This window comes from Callithrix jacchus, chromosome 9, assembly GCF_049354715.1.
Source record: "Callithrix jacchus isolate 240 chromosome 9, calJac240_pri, whole genome shotgun sequence".
In the NCBI taxonomy this organism is placed as follows: Eukaryota; Metazoa; Chordata; class Mammalia; order Primates; family Cebidae; genus Callithrix; species Callithrix jacchus.
In genome coordinates, this window is record NC_133510.1 from 109,286,773 (window position 1) to 109,310,516 (window position 23,744).

Below are 23,744 nucleotides of genomic sequence, written 5' to 3' on the forward strand. Positions count from 1 at the left end.
GTGATCATCTTTAGAGGGTCCCAGGGCCAGAGCAGCGGCGTTAAAACTGATGGTGCTTTTCTGCCCAGGATTCTCCTGTCTGGCTTCCTTCTTGTGTCCGTAGTAGGCGACTCTGCCTTCCCGGGGCTCCAAACCTCGGTCAGAAGGGGAACCGGTCCCGTTTACTCTGAGCTGAGCGCTGCCGCGCCGAAGTGCCATCACAGCTGCTGCGCCGGGCTCTGGTGTCCTGCTGGGGACCTGGGCGGGTCCTCCGAACCTGTTTACTCTGCTCTGAGAGCTGCCGTGCCGAGGTGCCGGCGGAACCGCTGCGCCGGCCATGAGAGTCGCGCTGGCCATCATGTGTTTCCGCCACTGGGGGATCTTCTGCTCCGTGAGCGATCAGAATTTGTCTGAAAGTGTGGCGTCCTCTAGTTCTCCGCGCCTTCCCTGAGAGCTGCTATCTCGGGATGTTAGCGATCGGCCATCTTGGATCATTCCTTATTTACATTTTTAAAGAGTGCTCGGTATATGAATTTTTTATGATTTTTGTCAAGTAGGTGCAAAATGTCATCTCCTTGTGGTCTTATTTTGCATTTTCTACATTCCTAATGAGGTTGAGCCCCTTCTCATGTATTTATTGATCATTCTTGTTTCCTTGAAATGTCTTTTGGGTTGTTCCCATTTTTGTTATTGATTTCAAGGATATTTCTGTATATTTTTAGCATCCTAATTTTTTGCTATGTATGTTGCAGATATCCTTTTTCAGTCTAAATTCTTTTTAAATAACTTTATAGTTTTTTTTTTTTTTTTTTTTGAGACAGAGTGTCGCTCTGTCACCCAGGCTGGAATGCAATGGCATGATCTCTGCTCACTGCAACCTCTGCCTCACAGGTTCAAGCGATCCTTCTGCCTCAGCCTCCTAAGTAGCTGGGATTTCAGGCGTACACCACCACACCCAGCTGATTTTTATATTTTCAGTGGAGATGGGGTTTCACCGTTTTGGCCAGGCTGGTCTCAAACTTCTGACCTCAAGTGACTTACCCACCTCTGCCTCCAAAAGTGCTAGTTTTCAGGTGTGAGTCACCACCCCTGGCCAACTTTATAGTACTTTTCAGTGCTACTAATTTGTGCTATTAGTTGCAGTCATTTGTCAACTTATCTTCCTTTTAATAGTTCTTGATAAAGTTTGGAATTGTGTCCCCACCCAAATCTCATGTTGAAATGTAATCATGAAGTGGGGCCTGGTGGGAGGCAATTGGATCATGGGGGGGTGGTTTTTAATGGTGTAGCACCATCCTCCTAGTGCTATTCTCTTGACAGAGTTCTCATGAGATCTCATTGTTTGAAAATGTGTAGCATCTTCCCATCTCTGTCTTCTTCCTGCTCTGGCCATGTAAGACATGCTTGCTTTCCCCTTTGCCTTCTGCCATGATTGTAAGTTTCCTGAGGCCTCACCAGAAACTGAGCAGATGGCCAGCATCATGCTTCCTGTACAGCCTGTGGAACCATGAACCAATTAAACCTCTTTTCTTTATAAATTACATAGTCTCAGTTATTTCTTTATAGCAATGCAAGAACAGACTAATACAGTGCTCTTTATTTTTTAAAACTTGTGTCTTTAGTATTTGTTCCTTTGTTCATATGGAATGAAGTAAGGAATCCAATTTCATTTGTTTTAAAAATAAATAACTGGTTGTCCCAGCTCCATTTATTGTATAGTCTTTCATTTCCTCACTGTTCAAAATGCATCTCTTATCATATATCAAATTTTATTATATGTGTGGATCTTTTATGGACTCTCTGGTCTGTCCATTGGCCAGTTTGTCCATGTATTTATTAGTACCTTTACCGTTTATAGGAGTGTCTTGGCTATTTCAGGGTCTTAGCTTTTCCATATAAATTTTAGAATTATTTTGTCAATTTTCATCAAAATAAATCTTCTAGGGATTTTGATTTGCATTGCATCAGAACTGTAGGTCAATTTGGAGAAGATTCGTAATCTTAAAATATGTAGACTTTTTAATCCATGAATATTTTATTTTCATTTATTTTGGTTTTCTTTGATGTTTTTCAGCAAAGATTTATAATTTTATTCATTAAGATCTCGCACCTCTTTCAGATTTACTTCTAAGTTTTTTAAGGGTTTTTTTTGTAGACATTTTAAATAAAAATATTAGTAACATTTTCAAAAATACACAAAAATAGAATAGTAAAATTGGCTCCCATATAGCCATCACAAAACTTCAACTGTTAACAGTAGAAGGCAATCTTGTTTCATCTGTACCTTCCTCAACTCTTTCCCACTCCCCTTCGTCCCCAAATTGGGTTGTTTAAATGCTAGCCATCAAATCATTTCATTATCTCAGATGTCAAATCACATTCTGTAAATACTTAAAAATATATCTCTAAAAGACATGACTTTAAAAAAATAATACCTTTTCACACCTTAAAATATTTTAGATAGATAGATAAGATAGGAAGGCATTTATTGTAGGAATTGGTGCATGTGATTATGGAGACAGAGAAGTCCCACAATATGCTGTCTGCACGCTGGACAACCAGAGAAGCTGGGTGGTATAGTTTAGTCCAGGTCCAAAGGCCTGAAAGCCAGAGAGGTGATGGTGTTAACTCTCAGACTGAGGCTGAATGCCTGAGAACCTAGAGTTCTGATGTCCGAGGGCAGAAGATAAGTGTCTCAGCTCCAGAAGAGAGAGTAAATTTGCCTTTCCTCTGATTTTTTGTTGTATCTGAGACCTCAAAAGTTTGGATGATGCCTGCTCACATTGGGTGAGGGAGGGTCTTCCTTATTCACATTGGATGATTGAAATGTCACCTCTTCCAGAAACATCCTGAGAGACACACCTAGAAATAATGCTTTACTAACCTTCTGGGCATTCCTTAACCCAGTCAATGACACCTAAAATTATCACATATCCTCATGGTGTCTTTTTTGAGACAGAGTCTTGCTTTGTCACCTAGGCTGGAGTGCAGTGGCGTGCTCTTGGCTCACTGCAACCTCTGCCTCCTGGGTTCAAATGATTCTTCTGCCTCAGCCTCCTGAGTAGCTGGGATTACAGGCATGCACCACCACACCTGGCTAATTTTTGTATTTTTAGTATAGATGGGATTTAACCATGTTGGTCAGGCTGGTCTCAAATTCCTGACCTTGTGATCTGCCCGCCTCGGGCTCCCAAAATGCTAGAATTACAGGCGTGAGCCATCACGCCTGGCCCTCATGGTATCTCTCAACATGTATATACTCCTCTCTCTCCTAAATTTCTTATAGACCAGGAGTTAAATCTAGAAGATAGATGCTATTCTGTTTTTTGTTTGGTTTGGTTTGGTTTGGTTTTGGACTAAACACTTCATAGGTGGTGGGGGTATATCCTATCCTGTATGTCTGGTTTTATCCACTTTTGTGCCATTGAACTTGATCATTGGGTTTAGGTGTTTGGGTCCCTGACTCATCCACTATAAAGTTTCCCATCAACTTTTCTCCTGATAGTTTTATTTAGCATCTGATGATCATTTTCTTTATTCCTTATCTCATTAGGACATGCAAAATAGTGATAACATTTTCATCCTGGCACATTTATTAGCTGGAATTTTTAAATAAAGAGTACTTTCATTGTCATCTCTTTGGTTACCCTGAAATATAATTTACATGGGAAAGGCAAGATAAATGCTTGCTAGATTTTTTTTAAGTCTGTTTGCAGAATAATAATTTAGTTCTCTAATTTCCTCCAGAAGTGAATAGTGAAGATTTTTTTCTGAGTATTATTATAAACTTAGGAATTTTAACACTTTTACTCAAGTTTTAGAATTAGCTTCTCCATTTTCACAAATAATAAAAGCCTGTAAGCATTTTCATTGAGATTGTATTTGAATTTATAGGTCAATATGGGGAGAACTGATATCTAAATAATATTTAGTTTTTCAATCCATGAACATCTCTCTCCTATTAAAGTTTTCTTGAATTTGTTTTAGATATTTTCAGTTGCTTTGTCTTTATTGGCCTTGCATCTTACAAACTTGTTAAACACATATACTGTTTCTGCTAAGGTTTTTTTCTTAGATTCTTTTGGATTTTCTATGTGGATGAACATATTATCTGCAAGTAAAGATATTTTTTTCTTCTTTCCCAGTATTTATATCTTTTATTTCTTTTTTTTAATTTTTATTGTTTATTGCATTTTAGGTTTTGGGGTACATGTGCAGAGCATGCAATACAGTTGCATAGGTACACACATGGCAGCGTGTTTTGTTTGCTTTCTCCCCTTCACCCACATTTGGCATTTCTCCCCAGGCTATCCCTCCCCACCTCCCCCTCCCACTGGCCCACCTCTTTCCCCCCCAATAGACCCCAGTGTTTAGTACTCCCCTCTCTGTGTCCATGTGTTCTCATTTTACATCACCCGCCTATGAGTGAGAATATGCGGTGTTTCATTTTCTGTTCTTGTGTCAGTTTGCTGAGAATGATGTTCTCCAGATTCATCCATGTCCCTACAAACGACACGAACTCATCATTTCTGATTGCTGCATAATATTCCATGGTGTATATATGCCACATTTTCCCAATCCAGTCTGTCATCCATGGGCATTTGGGTTGATTCCATGTCTTTGCTATTGTAAACAGTGCTGCAATGAACATTCGTGTGCATGTGTCCTTATAGTAGAAAGATTTATAGTCCTTTGGATATATACCCAGTAATGGGATTACTGGGTCAAATGGAATTTCTATTTCTAAGGCCTTGAGGAATCGCCACACTGTCTTCCACAATGGTTGAACTAATTTACACTCCCACCAACAGTGTAAAAGTGTTCCTTTTTCTCCACATCCTCTCCATCATCTGTTGTCTCCAGACTTTTTAATGATCGCCATTCTAACTGGCGTGAGATGGTATCTCAATGTGGTTTTGATTTGCATCTCTCTGATGACCAGTGACGATGAGCATTTTTTCATATGATTGTTGGCCTCATATATGTCTTCTTTCGTAAAGTGTCTGTTCATATCCTTTGCCCACTTTTGAATGGGCTTGCTTGTTTTTTTCCTGTAAATCTGTTTGAGTTCTTTGTAAATTGTGGATATCAGCCCTTTGTCAGATGGGTAAACTGCAAAGATTTTTTCCCATTCTGTTGGTTGCCGATTCACACTAGAGACTGTTTCTTTTGCCGTGCAGAAGCTGTGGAGTTTCATTAGGTCCCATTTGTCTATTTTGGCTTTTGTTGCCAATGCTTTTGGTGTTTTGGTCATGAAGTCCTTGCCTACTCCTATGTCCTGGATGGTTTTGCCTAGATTTCCTTCTAGGGTTTTTATGGTGCCAGGTCTTATGTTTAAGTCTTTAATCCATCTGGAGTTAATAATTTTAGTGTAAGGTGTCAGGAAGGGGTCCAGTTTCTGCTTTCTGCACATGGCTAGCCAGTTTTCCCAACACCATTTGTTGAACAGGGAATCCTTTCCCCATTGCTTGTTTTTGTCGGGTTTATCAAAGATTGTATGGTTGTAGGTATGTTGTGTTGCCTCTGATGCCTCTGTTCTGTTCCATTGGTCTATATCTCTGTTTTGGTACCAGTACCATGCTGTTTTGATTACTGTAGCCTTGTAGTATAGTTTGAAATCCGGTAGTGTGATGCCCCCCGCTGTGTTCTTTTTGCTTAGAATTGACTTGGCTATGCAGGCTCTCTTTTGGTTCCATATGAAGTTTATGGTGGTTTTTTCCAGTTCTGTGAAGAAAGTCAGTGGTAGCTTCATGGGTATAGCATTGATTCTGTAAATTACTTTGGGCAGTATAGCCATTTTTATGATATTAATTCTTCCTAACCATGAACATGGAATGTTTTTCGATCTGTTTGTGTCCTCTCTTATTTCGTTGAGCAGTGGTTTGTAGTTTTCCTTGAAGAGGTCCCTTACATTCTTTGTGAGTTGTATTCCTAGGTATTTTATTCTTTTTGTAGCAATTGTGAATGGCAGTTTGTTCTTGATTTGGCTTTCTTTAAGTCTGTTATTGGTGTATAGGAATGCTTGTGATTTTTGCACATTGATTTTATATCCTGAGACTTTGCTGAAGTTGCTTATCAGTTTGAGGAGTTTTTGGGCTGAGGTGATGGGGTCTTCTAGGTATACTATCATGTCGTCTGCAAATAGAGACAATTGGCTTCCACCTTTCCTATTTGAATACCCTTTATTTCTTTTTCTTGCCTGATTGCTCTGGCTAGAACTTCCAGAACTATATTGAATAGGAGTGGTGAAAGAGGGCATCCTTGTCTAGTGCCAGATTTCAAAGGGAATGCTTCCAGTTTTTGCCCATTCAGTATGATATTGGCTGTTGGTTTGTCATAAATAGCTTTTATTACTTTGAGATACGTTCCATCGATACTGAGTTTATTGAGGGTTTTTAGCATAAAGGGCTGTTGAATTTTGTCAAATGCCTTCTCTGCATCAATTGAGATAATCATGTGGTTTTTATTTTTGGTTCTGTTTATGTGGTGAATTACGTTTATAGACTTGCGTATGTTGAACCAGCCTTGCATCCCCGGGATGAATCCTACTTGATCATGGTGAGTAAGTTTTTTGATTTGCTGTTGCATTCGGCTTGCCAATATTTTATTGAAGATTTTTGCATCTATGTTCATCATGGATATTGGCCTGAAGTTTTCTTTTCTTGTTGGGTCTCTGCCGGGTTTTGGTATCAGGATGATGTTGGTCTTGTAAAATGATTTGGGAAGGATTCCCTCTTTTTGGATTGTTTGAAATAGTTTTAGAAGGAATGGTACCAGCTCCTCTTTGTGTGTCTGGTAGAATTCGACTGTGAACCCGTCTGGACCTGGGCTTTTTTTGTGTGGTAGGCTCTTAATTGCTGCCTCGACTTCTGACCTTGTTATTGGTCTATTCATAGTTTCAGCTTCCTCCTGGTTTAGGCTTGGGAGGACACAGGAGTCCAGGAATTTATCCATTTCTTCCAGGTTTACTAGTTTATGTGCATAGAGTTGTTTGTAATATTCTCTGATGATGGTTTGAATTTCTGTGGAATCTGTGGTGATTTCCCCTTTATCATTTTTTATTGCATCTATTTAGTTGTTCTCTCTTTTCTTTTTAATCAATCTGGCTAGTGGTCTGTCTATTTTGTTGATCTTTTCAAAAAACCAGCTCTTGGATTTATTGATTTTTTGGAGGGTTTTTTGTGTCTCTGTCTCCTTCAGTTCAGCTCTGATCTTAGTTATTTCTTGTCTTCTGCTGGGTTTTGAGTTTTTTTGATCTTGCTCCTCTAGCTCTTTCAATTTTGACGATAGGGTGTCAATTTTGGATCTCTCCATTCTCCTCATATGGGCACTTATTGCTATATACATTCCTCTAGAGACTGCTTTAAATGTGTCCCAGAGATTCTGGCATGTTGTGTCTTCGTTCTCATTGGTTTCGAAGAACTTCTTTATTTCTGCCTTCATTTCATTGTTTATCCAGTCAACATTCAAGAGCCAGTTGTTCAGTTTCCATGAAGCTGTGCGGTTCTGGGTCAGTTTCTGAATTCTGAGTTCTAACTTGATTACGCTATGGTCTGAGAGGCTGTTTGTTATGATTTCAGTTGTTCAGCATTTGCTGAGCAGTGCTTTACTTCCAATTATGTGGTCAATTTTAGAGTAGGTGTGATGTGGTGCTGAGAAGAATGTATATTCTGTGGATTTGGGGTGGAGAGTTCTGTAAATGTCTATCAGGTTTGCTTGCTCCAGGTCTGAGTTCAAGCCCTGGATATCCTTGTTGATTTTCTGTCTGGTTGATCTGTCTAATATTGACAGTGGAGTGTTAACGTCTCCCAGTATTATTGTGTGGGAGTCTAAGTCTCTTTGTAAGTCGTTAAGAACTTGCCTTATGTATCTGGGTGCTCCTGTATTAGGTCCATATATGTTTAGGATCGTTAGCTCTTCTTGTTCTATCGATCCTTTTACCATTATATAATGGCCTTCTTTGTCTCTTTTGATCTTTGTTGCTTTAAAGTCTATTTTATCAGAGATGAGAATTGCAACTCCTGCTTTCTTTTGCTCTCCATTTGCTTGGTAAATCTTCCTCCATCCCTTTATTTTGAGCCTTTGTGTATCCTTGCATGTGAGATGGGTTTCCTGGATACAGCACACTGATGGGTTTTGGCTTTTTATCCAATTTGCCAGTCTGTGTCTTTTGATTGGTGCATTTAGTCCATTTACATTTAGGGTTAATATTGTTATGTGTGAATTTGATACTGCCATTTTGATGCTAGCTGGCTGTTTTTCCCGTTGTTGTAGATTCTTCATTATGTTGATGTTCTTTAGCATTTAGTGTGATTTTGGAATGGCTGGTACTGGTTGTTCATTTCTATGTATAGTGCCTCTTTCAGGAGCTCTTGTAAAGCAGGCCTGGTGGTGACAAAATCTCTGAGTACTTGCTTGTTCGCAAAGGATTTTATTTTTGCTTCACTTCTGAAGCTCAGTTTGGCTGGATATGAAATTCTGGGTTGAAAGTTCTTTTCTTTAAGAATGTTGAATATTGGCCCCCACTCTCTTCTGGCTTGTAGTGTTTCTGCCGAGAGATCTGCTGTGAGTCTGATGGGCTTCCCTTTGTGGGTGACCTGACCTTTCTCCCTGGCTGCCCTTAGTATTTTCTCCTTTATTTCAACCTTGTTGAATCTGACAATTATGTGCCTTGGGGTTGCTCTTCTTGCAAAATATCTTTGTGGTGTTCTCTGTATTTCCTGCAATTGAGTGTTGGCCTGTCTTGCTAGGTGGGGGAAATTTTCCTGGATAATGTCCTGAAGAGTATTTTACAGCTTGGGTTCATTCTCTTCGTCACATTCTGGTACACCTATCAAACGTAGGTTAGGTCTCTTCACATAGTCCCACATTTCTTGGAGACTTTGTTCATTCCTTTTTGCGCTTTTTTCTCTGATCTTGGTTTCTCATTTTATTTCATTGAGTTGATCTTCGACTTCTGATATTCTTTTTTCTGCTTGGTCAATTCGGCTATTGAAACTTGTGCATGCTTCGCGAAGTTCTCGTATTGTGTTTTTCAGCTCCTTTAATTCATTCATATTCCTCTCTAAGGTATCCATTCTTGTTATCATTTCCTCAAATCTTTTTTCAAGGTTCTTAGTTTCTTTGCATTGATTTAAAACATGTTCTTTTAGCTCAGAAAAGTTTCTCATTATCCACTTTCTGAAGTCTAATTCCGTCATTTTGTCACAGTCATTCTCCGTCCAGCTTTGTTCCCTTGTTGGTGAGGAGTGTTGGTCCTTTCTAGGAGGCGAGGTGTTCTGGTTTCGGGTGTTTTCCTCCTTTTTGCGCTGCTTTCTTTCCATCTTTGTGGATTTATCCACCTGTCGTCTGTGTAGTTGCTGACTTTTCGATTGGATCTCTGAGTAGACACCCAGATTTTTGATGATGAAGTATTTATGTTACTTGGTTTTCCTTCTACCTGTCTAGCCCCTTCTCTGTACGACTACTGAGGTCCACTCCAGGCCCTGCTTTTCTGGGGTGCACCTATAGCAGTTGCGGAACAGCGAGGGATGCTATGAGTTTCTTTTTCTGCTATCTTTATCCCAGAATGATGCCTGCCAAATGTCAGTCTTTTGGATATAGAGGGGTCAGGGAGCTGCTTGTGGAGACAGTCTGTACTTTGTAGGAGCTCAAGTGCTGAGCTGTGAGCTCCATTGTTCATTCAGGGCTGTTAGGCTGCTATGTTTAATTCTGCTGCAACATAACTCATAAAAAAACCCTTTTTTTCTCAGATGCTCTGTCTGGCGGGGGGGTTGGGGCTTTCCTTGTGAGTGTCCGCCTCGCTGTCCTGCCCAGCTAGGAGGCAGTGTAGTCACTATTTGCCTGCCGAGGCTCCACCCTGCTGGTGTGAGGTTCGCCCTGTTGCTGCAGGCTCTGCCCTTCTGCTGTGGTCTCCGCCCTGTTGCTACAGGCTATGCCCTGCTGCGGAGTCTCTCTATTGTACCGGGTTGCCTCGGCAATGGCAGGCTGCATCAGCAATGGGCGTGTACCTCAGTAGGGGCTGATTGCCTCAGTAATGGCGGACGCCCCTCCCTAACGGAGCTGCGCTTTAAGAAAACCTCCTCACCGGGAGCGTTTGGAATCGCCGTTTTGTTTGTCACACTGCGCTACCCCAAACGCTGTGTCCCTGGGATTTCCTGGGCTGGCTCACTGTCCAAGTCCCGTTCAGTCTCAAGTTCAGCTCTCTCAGGTCTCAGTTTGCCGGTTCAACAGGGCACCCATAACAGTGCGCTTTTGTATGGAGCGCTGTGGAGCGCCTCTGCACTCCGGCGTGGGCCGCAGCCGCAGCGGCTGCCGGCTACACCACCCAAGACCTCTGCCTGGCGTCCCGCGTCTCTTTTACACCTGGGAATTTCCCCGTTTTGTGGGCAGCTAAGATCCGTCTGGAAATGCGTCCCCGACTCACCCTCTCCGCGCATCCAGCGAGAGCTTCAATCCTGGGTTGTTCTCACAGCGACATCTTAAGTCCTCCTACCATCTTTTATTTCTTTATCTTGTCCTATGGAACTGGATGGCACCTCCAATACAGTGTTGAATAGGAGTGGTGAGAATGGGCAGTCATTTCTTTTTCCCCCATTTTCTAAAGGAAAGTTCTCAGTTTCCTACCCCTTCCCTGTGGTATCTGGCCCTTGCTGTGTATCATTGCAGGATCTTTGCCCAACAAGTTTTCCTGCTCCTACCCTAGGGTAAGATGCTTCTCCCTTCTCTTCCCTCTGGCATTGTACCTTTTCCTGGAATCAGAGGGTTTGGCTGGTCTTCTTCCAGGGGTAGACTGTTGTTGCTCGTTACTGTAGGTACAGAGCTTGTTGGGAGAGCAGGGAGGATTTGGTACAGAGTTTTGCCTCTGAGAGCAGGTTATTTTTGTCTGCTGGGACTTTGCTAGGCAGGAGGGTATCCTTCCCCTTCCCAGGGACTTAGGTGTTACTTCCTATGCAAGAAAGCCTGGGGAAATAGGTAGGGTTTTATTGCTTGTGTTCCAGCAAAGGGGTCTTTCTCAGGTCTTTTGCCTCACTGCAGCCTTTCATGAGCACTCCACAGAGAGGAACTTTGAGTGGGTGTGGACACTTCCTGTGCCGGGGCTTTAGAAGAATTCAGAACTTGTGTGGCAGTCCACATTTGGCCTTTAAGAAGTCCTTAAAATTTAACTGATTCCTTCTTTTACATTATATTGCATCCTAACTTTCTTTAAAGTTTAACCACTTAATTGTACCTTCCTAAACAATATAATGTAGTTGGGCTGGGCTTTGAACTTTATATAAATGGAATCATGTCATATATATGTTGTTTTATGTCTGGTTTCTTTTGCTGAGTATTTGTTTTTAATACTCAGCCATGATTTTGTGGTTATTTTTTGTTCATTTTCATTGTTTCATATTGTTTCATTGTATGAGTATACCAGAACTTGTCTACATATTATTTGTATGGTTTCCAGATTTTAGCTGCTACAAATAGCTAATATAAATAAGCTTCTTGAGTGCCCTCCTCCTGCCCGCAGCACTGGCATCTCCTGGGAGCTGATTAGACATTCACATTTGTGGGCACTACCTTAGACCTACTGAGATAGAAATTGTAAGAGTAGGGCCTGCAGTTTCTGTTTTAATCCCCTGGAGTGATTACTGCAAATGCTAAAGTTTGAGAACCACTCCTATAGTAGGTATACCTAGGAGAGGAACTGTTGGGGCATAGGGATGGGCAGATAATGGCAAACTGTTTTCTAAGTGATTGTGCCAATTTACATCTTTACCAATGATACAGGAAACCTCTTGGCTATCTTCAGAGTTTTTCATGGTAATTCTTCTCTCTACATCCTTTTTAGTTTTAATGTATAACTTTATCTGTAAAATTAAAAATTAGGTCATTGGTCAATGAAATCTAAAAGTCTGGAAGGACTGGTCTAGATGAAACAGCTTTGAATGCAGTGATGATATCATCTTTGCTTTCGTTTAAATACCTAGCACAGTGTTAAGCACGTAGAAAATTATGTACATATCTATTAAACTGAATTTGAGAATACCTATTTTTTCTGTTTTAAGCAGTTTCTCCATCTTATTTTTTTAAACTCTTAAGACCTAAAGTTTATTAAAATAATTTAGCAATGCTTTTTGAAAAATCACCATATACCTTTTATTTTTTTAGCTTTTATCTCTTCTTTTTGAAGACTTGTTCAAAAAATTTAATTCTGAAATGAAAAAGATTGCTGACCAGGTGATTCCTAAGCAGAGAGCAGCCCAGTTTGATGTTGTAAAACACATGCGCCAAGACCAGATCACCAATGGCATGGTGAACGCTATTTCTACTGTAAGTCTCCAGTCACTCTTTCAGCATTTTCTAATTTACCTGGAAGTCTGTTCAATGGAATGGAAACGTAAAGCACTTGGAGAATCCAGGTGAAATATATATATATTAAAAGGAATGTTTACAAAGCACACATTTTTACTTTGAAAGAAAGTCTGAAGTGTCATCAATAGGAATTTTCTTATTTATAACTTTCCTGCGAAATTATAGTTTCTGTTATATGAGGCAATAAGAAAATAGATACTGATGCGTAGCGGAAAAATCTTCATTTAACTGTTAATAACCATTCTTTTAAAGAAAACTTTCCTCTTTTACTTCTGTAGTAAAATTGACACATTTCAGACAGGTTTCTTAGTTAGCAACCTTTTGTCCAAAATAATACAAAACGTTTCATTTCACAGGAGTTTTATATTCTTCAAAGACCTATCAGCTGTTCCTCACATAAGCAATGAATTTAGTTCTGGATGAATTCAGCTCTCGGCAGCTGCTGTGTAGTCAGGGTCTCAGGCTATTCATAAAAGGTTATCAGATGGGTTTTTGCTCCCTTTCTTAAAGCATGACAACTATAGGTCTATCTGATGAAGTCTGGTTCATGTTTTGTATGCCAGACATAAAATTAGTTTTATGGATGAGATTTTGCCCCAACAAAGCATGATATAATCTGCCATGTTGATTCCCTTAATGATGAAAGAATTATTGCAGACTCGCTTCAATACTTGACTTTGGAACTTTATAGTGGGTCTTAGTGGCCCTTGCAATGACAGCTATATCTAAATTTGAGGTGAACCACGCCTTTGTCCCTGTTTAAGCATATAAACTCTGGTGGTCCGAACTTGTCTGAGGTGGATCCTGAATATTTGAAGAGAATCCTCCAAAGAGTGCTTGAACACACTTCTCTTAGAATTACTTTTTCTTGCTTCTTCACCCATGATTTTCAGGTCAAAAGAGCTATTTTAAGTAGTTCTTTTTCCCCTAAATGAAACTGCTTTACCTCCCTGACAGAACTGCTTATTACAAAAATCAGTAGCAGGCCTAGTTACAGGTGTATCCCACTCTAGGCAACAGAAAAAGATCAACCTTTAAAATTCTGAGTTGCTATTAGCAGAATGCTTTTACCAAATATGTTTTCCCCAAAGGACCAGTTTTAGACCTCTTGTGTTTCTCGTCTCTCCCCTTTGTAATACTCCTGCAGAATACAAGAACAAATTCTCTTGCCGAACATCTTGGCTTTACTCCCATCTACTTGCTACTTGCCAACAGCTGCTGCCTTATTTTAGCTGTGTGCTGAATACTTATTTACCTTATTTACTCTTACTCTCTGGGCATAAGTCAGTTTACTAGATTCATTCTCCCTCCGAGGATAAAAGGAGTTAATGAAATAAGTAATAATATGAGAGGTTAATTTGTGGAATATATATGGTTGCTCTGTTTATTTGCCTTATAATAGAGTTTCTTAGAGCTTAGCTCTTTTCCACATTTCAGAAACTTAAGGTTCCAAAGTGATCAATCTTGACTGTAATAGTGAGCAAACTTTAATTTGTGAGGGAGCTCCCCCAAAGTTACATATTTTAATGCAAAAGATCACCTAATCGTTTCCTGAAACCCTAGCAATTTTTCTGCTACAAGGGTTTTTAATCTGGAATCCACAAGAGTCCAAAATGAATATTAAATTTTTGTTCTTGTTTCTATGTGCATTTTTCTCAAGAGAACACTCCTAGCTTTGATTGGGTCCTCTGAGGAGGAATGGAGAACCATGGCAGGTGCAGTTGTTCTTTTTGGAACTAGAAAACTTGAGTCAACAATTCTGTTCACATATTATTGTCTGCTTTGCTTTTTTTTTTTTAACTGAGACAGGGTCTTACCTCCAGGCTGGAGTACAGTGGTGCAATCTCAGCTCCCTACAGCCTCTGCCTGCCTTTTGGGCTCAATTGATCCTCCCACCTCAGCCTCCCAAGTAGCTGGGAGCACAGACATGTGCCACCACACCCAGCTAGTTTTTGTATTTTTAGTAGAGACGAGGTTTTGCCACATTGGCAGGTTAATCTCAGACTCCTGACCTCAAGTGATCTGCCCACCTCAGCCTCCCAAAGTGCTGGGATTATAGGCGTGAGCCACCACACTCAACCTGTGTTGCTTTTTTGATGAATACTGTTTTCTACTATTAATTCATGTTACTATGAATTTACATTTGAAAAATTTTTGACCTTAATCTGTAAGTTCTCCTTGAGGATATTTTCAATATATACAATTATAAAATAATATGTTTAAAATAATATAACATTTAATGCATAAGAAGATAAAGTAAATTTATTATTCAGGATTTATTTCATATGAATCTATTTTAATAATGATACAGTGGCCACAGAGAATATATATTTCTTAATATGAATATATATACTATTTTTAGATTCCTTAAACCTTGATTAGGAAGCCATCAGTTTGTTCATTATCCCAAATAAGTGCTATCAGAGTTATTTTTCTGTTGCTACATTTTGCTATTCTTAAGAGTAACTTTGGAAAACATCCAAATAATCGCACATTCCAACATGAAATGATCTCTTTGTTGCTGGTGTTTTATCAGTTAGTTTATGACTTCCCATGGAAATCTCTGGTCGAACTGGCTTTTCAGTATAGAATTAGTTCCTCAGAAGGTGACTGCTCTGATATAGTAAGGTTGATGCATCAGACACTTCTGAGATGGTTGCTAGACATAGTAATGTTCATTATCTTCCTAGAAATCCCCAGTGAATGACTTGACTAAGTTTTCATTTTAATTGTGATGCTTTGATTTCTGAATATGTGCATGGTTCTAATTTCGAAAGCATGAAATTCCTGTAATGAACTTCCTGTAGTTACTGCACAGTATCAGACAACATAGGATTGGATTAGGAATAGTGTTGTGTCTTTCATCTCCCTACAGGGAAACTGGTCTCTAAAGAGATTTAAAATGGACCGCCAGGGTGTGACCCAAGTGCTGTCTCGCTTGTCATATATATCTGCACTGGGCATGATGACAAGAATCTCTTCCCAGTTTGAAAAAACAAGAAAAGTGAGTGGTCCTCGCTCCCTCCAGCCGTCTCAGTGGGGAATGCTCTGTCCTTCAGACACTCCTGAAGGAGAGGTAAGGAATCTGAGGAGTCTTGATGCTGTGTCAGAAGTGATACCTATGTCTGTGCATAGTGTGGGGTGGGTGTGGTCCCTTTCTGTTCCTATCTCCCAGGCCATATCCTTTTTTGGTCTGCCATTTATCTGGCAAAGAAATATTGACATGCTTGGAAGACTGCCTTAGTGTCATTCTAAAACTAGGACCTGCAGAAGCATTTGATTCAGTAAGTTAGCTAAAAGTAATACAGTCCATGTTTCTCTTGCTTATTTTAGTTTATCCCAAAATCAAACCATGCACAGAAGGAATAAGACTGTGAAGGCAGATTGAAAGACCTATCATCTCTCATGCTCATGAGAAGCTCTTTTTGAGCAGCTCCTTATTGTCCTTAGGTGGGCTCAGTCACAGCCAATTAGGAGTATACAGTCCATTACCTAATGTGGATTCTAACTCACTTATATTGGAAACACAAGCAATTGCCTAAACACCAAGCCAGGGAGTTTACATTGGTTTACTTCTATACCACCCGCTATTCTCTGTGTCATGGTCCTTTCTCCTTTGTGTTAATATTGTTAGTTTCACTTGATTTTATTCCTTCTAAGTTGTAAAATCTGGAAGAAGGGAGGTTCACCATTGTATCTCAAGCTCCTAACACAGAGGCTTGGTTAGAGTAGAGGCCCCATGAACATATGCTGAATTAATAACTTAAGTTATGACAAGTAAAAGATGTAGATTCCAAAGTGTAGGGATTTGTTATTATTTGGAAGAGATGAAAATAGGAGTCTGTGTAGAGTTGTGGTTTTTATAAATTATTCTTCTAATTTATCTTAAACCATATGGAAATTGACACTAAATTATGCAGTTTGTCAAATTTTTTATAATTTATATATCTTAAACTTTGAAACATTTCATTTCCCAGAAATTGTTTCAGCTAACTTCAGCAAAGTAGCTATTTTGTGCATTACTGCAGCAGATGATTTTAAGACTTGTAGATAAAATCTTACAAATCATCTGTCTTTAAGTATTTTTTTCTATTCACTGTATTCTGTCCTTGTTGGTATTTTTGTTTTAGAACTTTGCGGAATGTATAGAAGTTTAAAACCACTTATCTCCTTTTCATTTTGAAATAATTTTAGATGTACAAAAAACTTACAAAACTAGTATGAAGATTTTCCACAATCCTTCATCTAGATTCCCAACTGTGAACATCTTACATAACCATAACACTGTTATTAACCTCATGAGACTGAACAATACTGTAATCTATGGATCTTATTCAGATTTTGCCAGTTGTCCCACTGTTGTCTTCTTTCTGGTGCAGAATCACACATTGTTTTTAGGTGTCATGTCTCCTTGTCTCTTTTAATCTGAATGTATTTTTCAGTCTTTCTTTATTTACCTTTCATGACCAAGAAACTTTAGGATACTGGCCAGTTATTTTATAGTCTCTCATTTCAGGCCAGAAGTTTTATATTTTTATGTAGCTGCCTTTATTAATGTTTTCCTTTACTTATTTTATACAATGTCATAATGACTGTAATGTTCCATTGTCTGGGAGTAATTGTTAATATAATCAACTTGTTGGGCACGTCACCATTTATAATTACAAATAGTACTGTGCTGAGCATTTCTGTAGCTAAATCTATTTTATATCCTTGCTTGTTATGAAGATAAATTCCTCTGAGTTAAAGGATATATATTTTTTAAAGGCATTTGTGTGAATCACCAAAGTGTCCCCTACAAAGTTGTACCACTTTGCATTGCTGCCAGCAAAGTAGTGAGCTATTTTCAAATGCAAACTGTACTTTGTATTACTAATGTTCGTTCTTAGAAATGGCTATCTTTTGTTTTTTAGGCATGTGGCTTGGTTAAAAACCTGGCCCTTATGACACACATCACAACTGATATGGAAGATGGACCTATTGTTAAATTAGCCAGTAATTTGGGAGTAGAAGATGTGAATTTATTATGTGGGGAAGAGCTCTCTTACCCAAATGTGTTTCTTGTCTTTCTTAATGGTGAGTATATTATAGAGACGTGTTGATCCTGGATAGTCTGTAAAGAGGGGGAGGGAATCCATTATTATCCTGATATTTAAAGCACAAATACACTTTAATTCTGGGTCCAAGTTGACCTTCACCTAAAAGTAGAAAAAGCAATGGTAACAGAAACAGTTACTTTATTGGCTGGGTTGTCCAAGGTTCTGAGAGGATATAGCTGTTAGAGCTAAAGGGTAACATTGCAGAGAGTGGCTGCTTTCTGCCCTTTTGCAGTTGCTGGCTTATCCATAATGGAATAAGTTCAACATGGTATCTTTAAGTGCAAGTTAAATATTGGAGTCACTCTGCAAAAATTATCAGATCAACTCTTACAGTGAATTGACTGTTTAGCTGTCTGATCATCAGTATGTCAGCAGCCTGTGGTAAGAGGGTCCCTCTCCTTGGCTCACACTCCAGTTACTTCTTTCATATACCTCTTCCTGCCTCCTTCAAAGTCTTTCAGCCTTAGCAGCAAGTGTATTCTCTTCCTTTCTGCTTTTGATTTGCTGCTCTGTGTGCCTGTCCTCTCACTAGTAAGCTCCATGAGCTTATCCCTTATCCCTTGTCTGTTCTCTCTTCCTCTCCCCCTTCCTCTGACTCTGAGAGACATTAACTCTTTTTCATATGGGCTGGTGAGAAAGGGGTCAGAGCCTCAGCAGAGCTGTTAACCTACTGCCTCGTTCATTGTATCCCAGAGGCTAACACTGCATGAGCCTTCACTCTGCACTTTTACCCAGTACCTCTTTGAATCCTCCCACTAATCTTTGGAGGCAAAGTTCATTTTCCTTATTTCACAGATGATGATTAAACAAGCGCAGTTTAATAATAGCAGTAGGTAATAGGCAGAATTCTCAGTACTTTAAATGATCAGCTTGTTCAATCTTTACTACCAGCCTATGAAAGTGATGGACAATGTTCAAACCCAGATGGTTTTGGGCACCAAGTTCATGCTCCCAGCACTGTGCTGACAGTTGAGGAAAATAGAGCTAGCTTTTCCAGTATTCCTTGGCCAGCATGTGGAAGGACTGGCCCTTAACCATTCTTCCTTCATTGCTTCCCTGCAACCCCTTGGACTGGTTGCAGGTGTTAACAGTATTTTCAAATGACTGCTTAGTGCTGCTTATTGTTTTTATTGGTTGAATATATTAAATCAGGATGGATTTATTTTTTATTTCTGACTTACCTAGTCTTTCTTTTTGCTCAGGTAACATCTTGGGTGTCATTAGAGACCATAAAAAGCTAGTGAATACATTTCGACTGATGAGAAGAGCAGGATATATCAATGAATTTGTTTCCATCTCAACAAATCTTACAGATCGATGTGTCTATATTTCTTCTGATGGAGGAAGACTGTGCAGGTATATGTTACTAAAAAAAGTTTTTAAGAATCTCTTTATATTCTTGAAAGAAATAGACTTGTTTTTATTTTTGAAACTACTTTAACCTCTCTCATTGTGAAGATAAATTTAATTGTTAGCATACACTTCATGAATATGCATATTAGGTAACGAGGATTTAGATTAATGGGAGACAGTCTGCCCTCAGAGGGCTCAGTCTGCTGGGAAAAACAGAAAAAGTGACTAATACCAATCAACTGTCCTAGTAGTTAATGCTAGCTCCTATTTGTCATTTTAATGGATGTACGATATGTGTAAGGCTTTAACTTCATTCAACCCTATGAGGTTGGATTTTTCTTTTCATTTAACAAATGAGGAAACTGAAGTTCAGTAAGGCAAAGTAACTTATTGAAAGCTAGAGAGTGGTGGAGTCTGATTTTTATTTGTAAGTCCTTGGGATTCGTTTTGACTCATGATTTTGCCCTCTGTAGTCTGTTGCTACAAACAGCTTTAAAGGATGAGTAGATTGTGTTGCTTGAGTGTTGGAGTGGGTAGGGGAGGAGAAAGACTGAAAAAAGGCAAGAATGAAAACATGGAGGCATGAAGAAATAAAATAACATTAGACACAATGGAAAAGTAGGTTCCTTTTATTCATTCAGCAAGTATTTATTAAGGACTTACTATACACAGGTGCTATCTAGGAGCTGGAGGTACAAAGATGAATGTGACATAGTATCTGGTTTGAGGGAATATGCAGAGACATCAGCTAAGGTCATTGCCTCGTTTCATAAGCCTTCTCTGGTGTTACTGTAGTTATTCTGTGTAGACCTCGGGTAGTGTTGAAGCACGAGGCAGTGAGCTAGCAGTAGCTAGGAATCTATCAGAGCTGGGAGAGTAACTGTCCAGCATCCATTTCTCCTTCAGATGACAGTACTTAATTTTCCTCTGGGGACTGCTCCCCCAACCCCCACCACTGGCAGGCTTCTTGGGATGGTTAGTCCAGCGCCCTGTTCTCTTCAGCAAGGGATTGGGCATATGACCCAAATGAGGCCAGTCCGATCACATCATCAGAGAATTTAAATCCTAGGTAGGATAAATCAAGGGAGGGAAGTGGTTGGACTTAATTCATTCTCCCGGTGCTGCGTGCAAGAGGCTACCTGTTATTCCTCATTTTCTGGATCCTTGGAACTGCCGTAGTTCCTTTTATTTCTGAGGCTGAGCATTTCACCTTTTCCTTTGATTCTTTTTCATTTCATTTGATTCTTTTTTTTCATTTTGAGACAGTCCTATTTTGTCACCCAGGCTGGAATGCAGTGGTACAATCTTGGCTTACTGCAACGTCTGCCTCCCAGGTTCAAGCAGTTTTCATGCCTCAGCCCCCCAAGTTGCTGGGATTACAGTCATGCACCACTGCACATGGCTAATTTTTTGTGTTGTTAGTAGAGGTAGGGGTGGGGGGCGGTTCACTGTGTTGGGCAGGCTGGTCTTGAACTCCTGGCCCCAAGTGATCCACCCACCTCAGCCTCCCAAAGTGCTGGGATCATTGCACCCAGCACCAGTAAATTCTCAGTGCTTCCAGTAAACTTCATTTTTTGTTTAAATTAGCCAGAATTGGTTTCTCTTCTTTGTAACCAAAGAATGGATAGCTGATGCTATACCTGTGTTTGAATCCTAACTTCCCACTCACTGAGTTGTGTGACTCTGAATATTCAGTCTCTGAGCCTTGGTTTCCTTGGCTATAAAATGGAAACAGTAATGCCTGCCTGAGATTGTCATGAGAACTAGTTGATATCACATGGGGTAAGTGCTCTGTAGGGTGCCAGGCACACCTTAGGTGCTTATGTGTAACTATTAACAACGTGGTCCAGTGAAGGACAGGAATAACAGTGACAATATCTAGGTTACTCTTTTTTAGGATTTCATTACATCCAATATAATACGACATATTCAAAAAGAAAACTCTTTTATAGAAGCAGCTTTAGAATGGCATAACAGATCTAGCAGGAAAAAATAGTAGAATGCGTTGAGTAAAGTAAGGTTAACTGAGGCAGCTAAATGTGATCCCCTCCCTCTCTTCCTCCTATTTCTGTTGTCACATCTGAGGCTTAAACTGAACTTCACTGCAGCACTCAAATGAGGTATTAGCGGGCTCTGCTTTCCTACCAAGAAGGAGCCAGAATTTTGAGGTACTGTGGATTTCCATGAAAAGCTCACCCAGTTCATTTTTCAACAACTTGTGTTCTCCTTTTGTAACTGTGTAGCTCTTCTTCTTAACTGTTTAAAAGTGCTCATTAGTCCTCAAATAGTTATTTGGACTTTAGGGTAGAGCGTACAAGTGTCTAGTGGTTACTTGCTCCTCTCTGTAAGAGCTGCTTATCCAAATAGCAACAGCCCTTGACGTTTCAGTGCCGCATGCCATCCTTTGTGTCAGGGTTTCCTCATGGTGGCAAAGCCCTCCGAGGCAAGTCCCCACTGACAGTTACAGGTTAATCTGCTAGAATGCCCTCTCCACCTTCCATCCGTTATGTTGCTGAAAATCATAAAGTAAGAAAGTTTTATTCTCTGCCAATTTTTAGCTACTCTCTTTGGTCATGTGTAGCTTTAAGTGTCTTGCTAGCGTAGCTCAGTGATGTTTAGACTAAATCAAACTACTCTAAACATCTGGATATTCATCAGAACCTCATAACACAATGCCATTATTACTCTCAGTGACATTACTTCTTTGCCTGTTAACTCTGTGAGTAGTATACAAAATATTTCCAATGTGAAATCAGGGGACATTTTTGGGATGATACATGACACAGTTTTAAAAAATATAACATTAAAGGTTTTGTTTCCTTTTCAGACTTTATTGAGTATCATTTTTTGTGTTGCCTTTTTGTTCAAAATCAAATGTTTTTTAAGATACTTGCAGGAAGCACTGTGTGTGTGCATGAATATATACACACATACATGTACACATGGGCTTGGGTCTATATGTGTGTATATGTGAGAGACAACATAGGCCCCTACACCATGCTCATGCATACAAAAAATACCTGGTGTCCTCAGCAATCTGGGAATGGGTTTGGTTGTATTTACATCTTCCCTCATCTCACTTTGCTAAACTAACTTGCCTGTGTGATTTTTCCCTGGAACTACTATTAATTTGGTTTTGCTTTTTCTGTTCTAGACCCTATATAATTGTCAAGAAGCAGAAGCCAGCAGTCACAAATAAACATATGGAAGAGCTGGCCCAAGGGTACAGGTAAGTAGCCAAAAGTAAAACTTATCAATCTCCTTAGTACACAAGTACATGATTTAAGAAAAGTGTATTTTCATTTAGTACTTTAATTTCTTTTCATCAGATTGCTAGCCTGTTAAAAACCTATTTTGCTCCATGTGAACTTGCTTGGACATTATAAAATATTCATGAATTTAGATCATGATGGTTACAGAGTCTTGGTGTCAAGTGGTACACAACTAAGTGTTTCTGGTAAGAAAAGGACTTACACATTATATGTCAGTATAGACACTGTAGGTCTCATCATGAGGTTTCTGTGGTTAGAAGTTTTTAAGAAGTGAGGACTAAATTGACAAGAGTTACAGATGGGACACTTTGCTGTTTTTATTTCAGCAATTTGTGGTTACTGTATGAGCTAAGAATAACATGTTTCAGGTAACCCAATGTAATGATACTCTCTGGGAGACAAAGGTGCTTTGGGCCTAAATGAAAGCCAGTATGTCCTGTTGTATAAAATCCTGAAGAAAAAATGCTTTTTAATGATGTCTCTTTGATCAATAATTTCCCAGGAATTTTGAAGATTTCTTACATGAGAGTCTGGTTGAATATTTGGATGTGAATGAAGAAAATGATTGTAACATCGCACTGTATGAACACACAATTAATAAGTAAGTAGGATCCATAGCAGGCATAAATTAAAACCTGTTCTGACTATAGAAACTACTTTCTCTTTTCATTGTCATCTTCAGTCCTATCTTGTACTCTTGGCAGGAACTGTTAGAAAATACAATCTTTTTTTTATTTTGAAAATGCAGGTTTGTTATATAGGTAAATGTGGGCCCTGGTGGTTTGCTGTACCTATCAACCCAGGTGTTAAGCCCTGCATGCATTGGCTATTTATGTTTATGTTCTCCCTCCCCTAGCCCCCCAATAGGCCCCCCAGTGTGTGTTGTTCTCTCCCTGTGTTCATGTGTTCTTGTTGTTGGCTTCCACCTATGAGTGAGAACATGTGGTGTTTGGTTTTCTGTTCCTGTGTTAGTTTGCTGAGGATGGCTTCTAGCTTCATCCATGTCTCTGCAAAAGACATGATCTTTTTATGGGTGCATAGTATTTCATGGTATATATGTACCATATAGAAATTTACAGTTTTGGGCCGGGCGCGGTGGCTCATGCCTGTAATCCCAGTACTTTGGGAGGCCGAGGCGGGTGAATCACGAGGTCAAGAGATCGAGACCATCCTGGTCAACATAGTGAAACCCCCGTCTCTACTAAAAATACAAAAAATTAGCTTGGCATGGTGGCGCGTGCCTGTAATCCCAGCTACTCAGGAGGCTGAGGGAGGAGAATTGCTTGAACCCAGGAGGCAGAGGTTGCGGTGAGCCGAGATCACACCATTGCACTCCAGCCTGGGTAACAAGAGTGAAACTCCATCTCAGAAAAAAAAAAGAAAGAAATTTACAGTTTTAATGTAGAGCATAACCTATCATTTATCCCAGTGAAGAGTATTACAGAGCAGCTAATTAGTCATTTTTAGATTTAATTATCCTTTCTGTTCATGTGACAGTGTGTACGAACACGCACACACACACACACAGATATGTAGTTTTTTTGGGTTTTTGTTGAGACGGTCTTGCTCTGTCACTCAGAAGGAGTACAGTGGCACGACATAGCTCACTGAAGCTTAAAACTCCTAATCTCAAGCAATCCTCCCACTTCAGTCTCCTGAGTAGTTAGGATTACAAGCATAA

The 23,744-nt window shown here is 39.6% G+C and overlaps 1 protein-coding gene across 7 annotated transcripts in view; it reads left to right on the plus strand.

The window, feature by feature from the left end:
- Positions 1-23,744, plus strand: part of POLR3B (RNA polymerase III subunit B) — a 144,209-nt gene that overhangs the window by 60,597 nt on the left and 59,868 nt on the right. For all 7 annotated transcript variants that reach the window (XM_078337180.1, XM_002752939.7, XM_017976339.4 and 4 more), the window contains 6 exons: positions 12,136-12,297; positions 15,215-15,415; positions 17,253-17,415; positions 18,641-18,794; positions 21,946-22,020; positions 22,566-22,664. In XM_078337180.1, the coding sequence (XP_078193306.1) occupies positions 12,136-12,297; positions 15,215-15,415; positions 17,253-17,415; positions 18,641-18,794; positions 21,946-22,020; positions 22,566-22,664 (854 nt within the window). The remainder of the gene's footprint in view (positions 1-12,135; positions 12,298-15,214; positions 15,416-17,252; positions 17,416-18,640; positions 18,795-21,945; positions 22,021-22,565; positions 22,665-23,744) is intronic.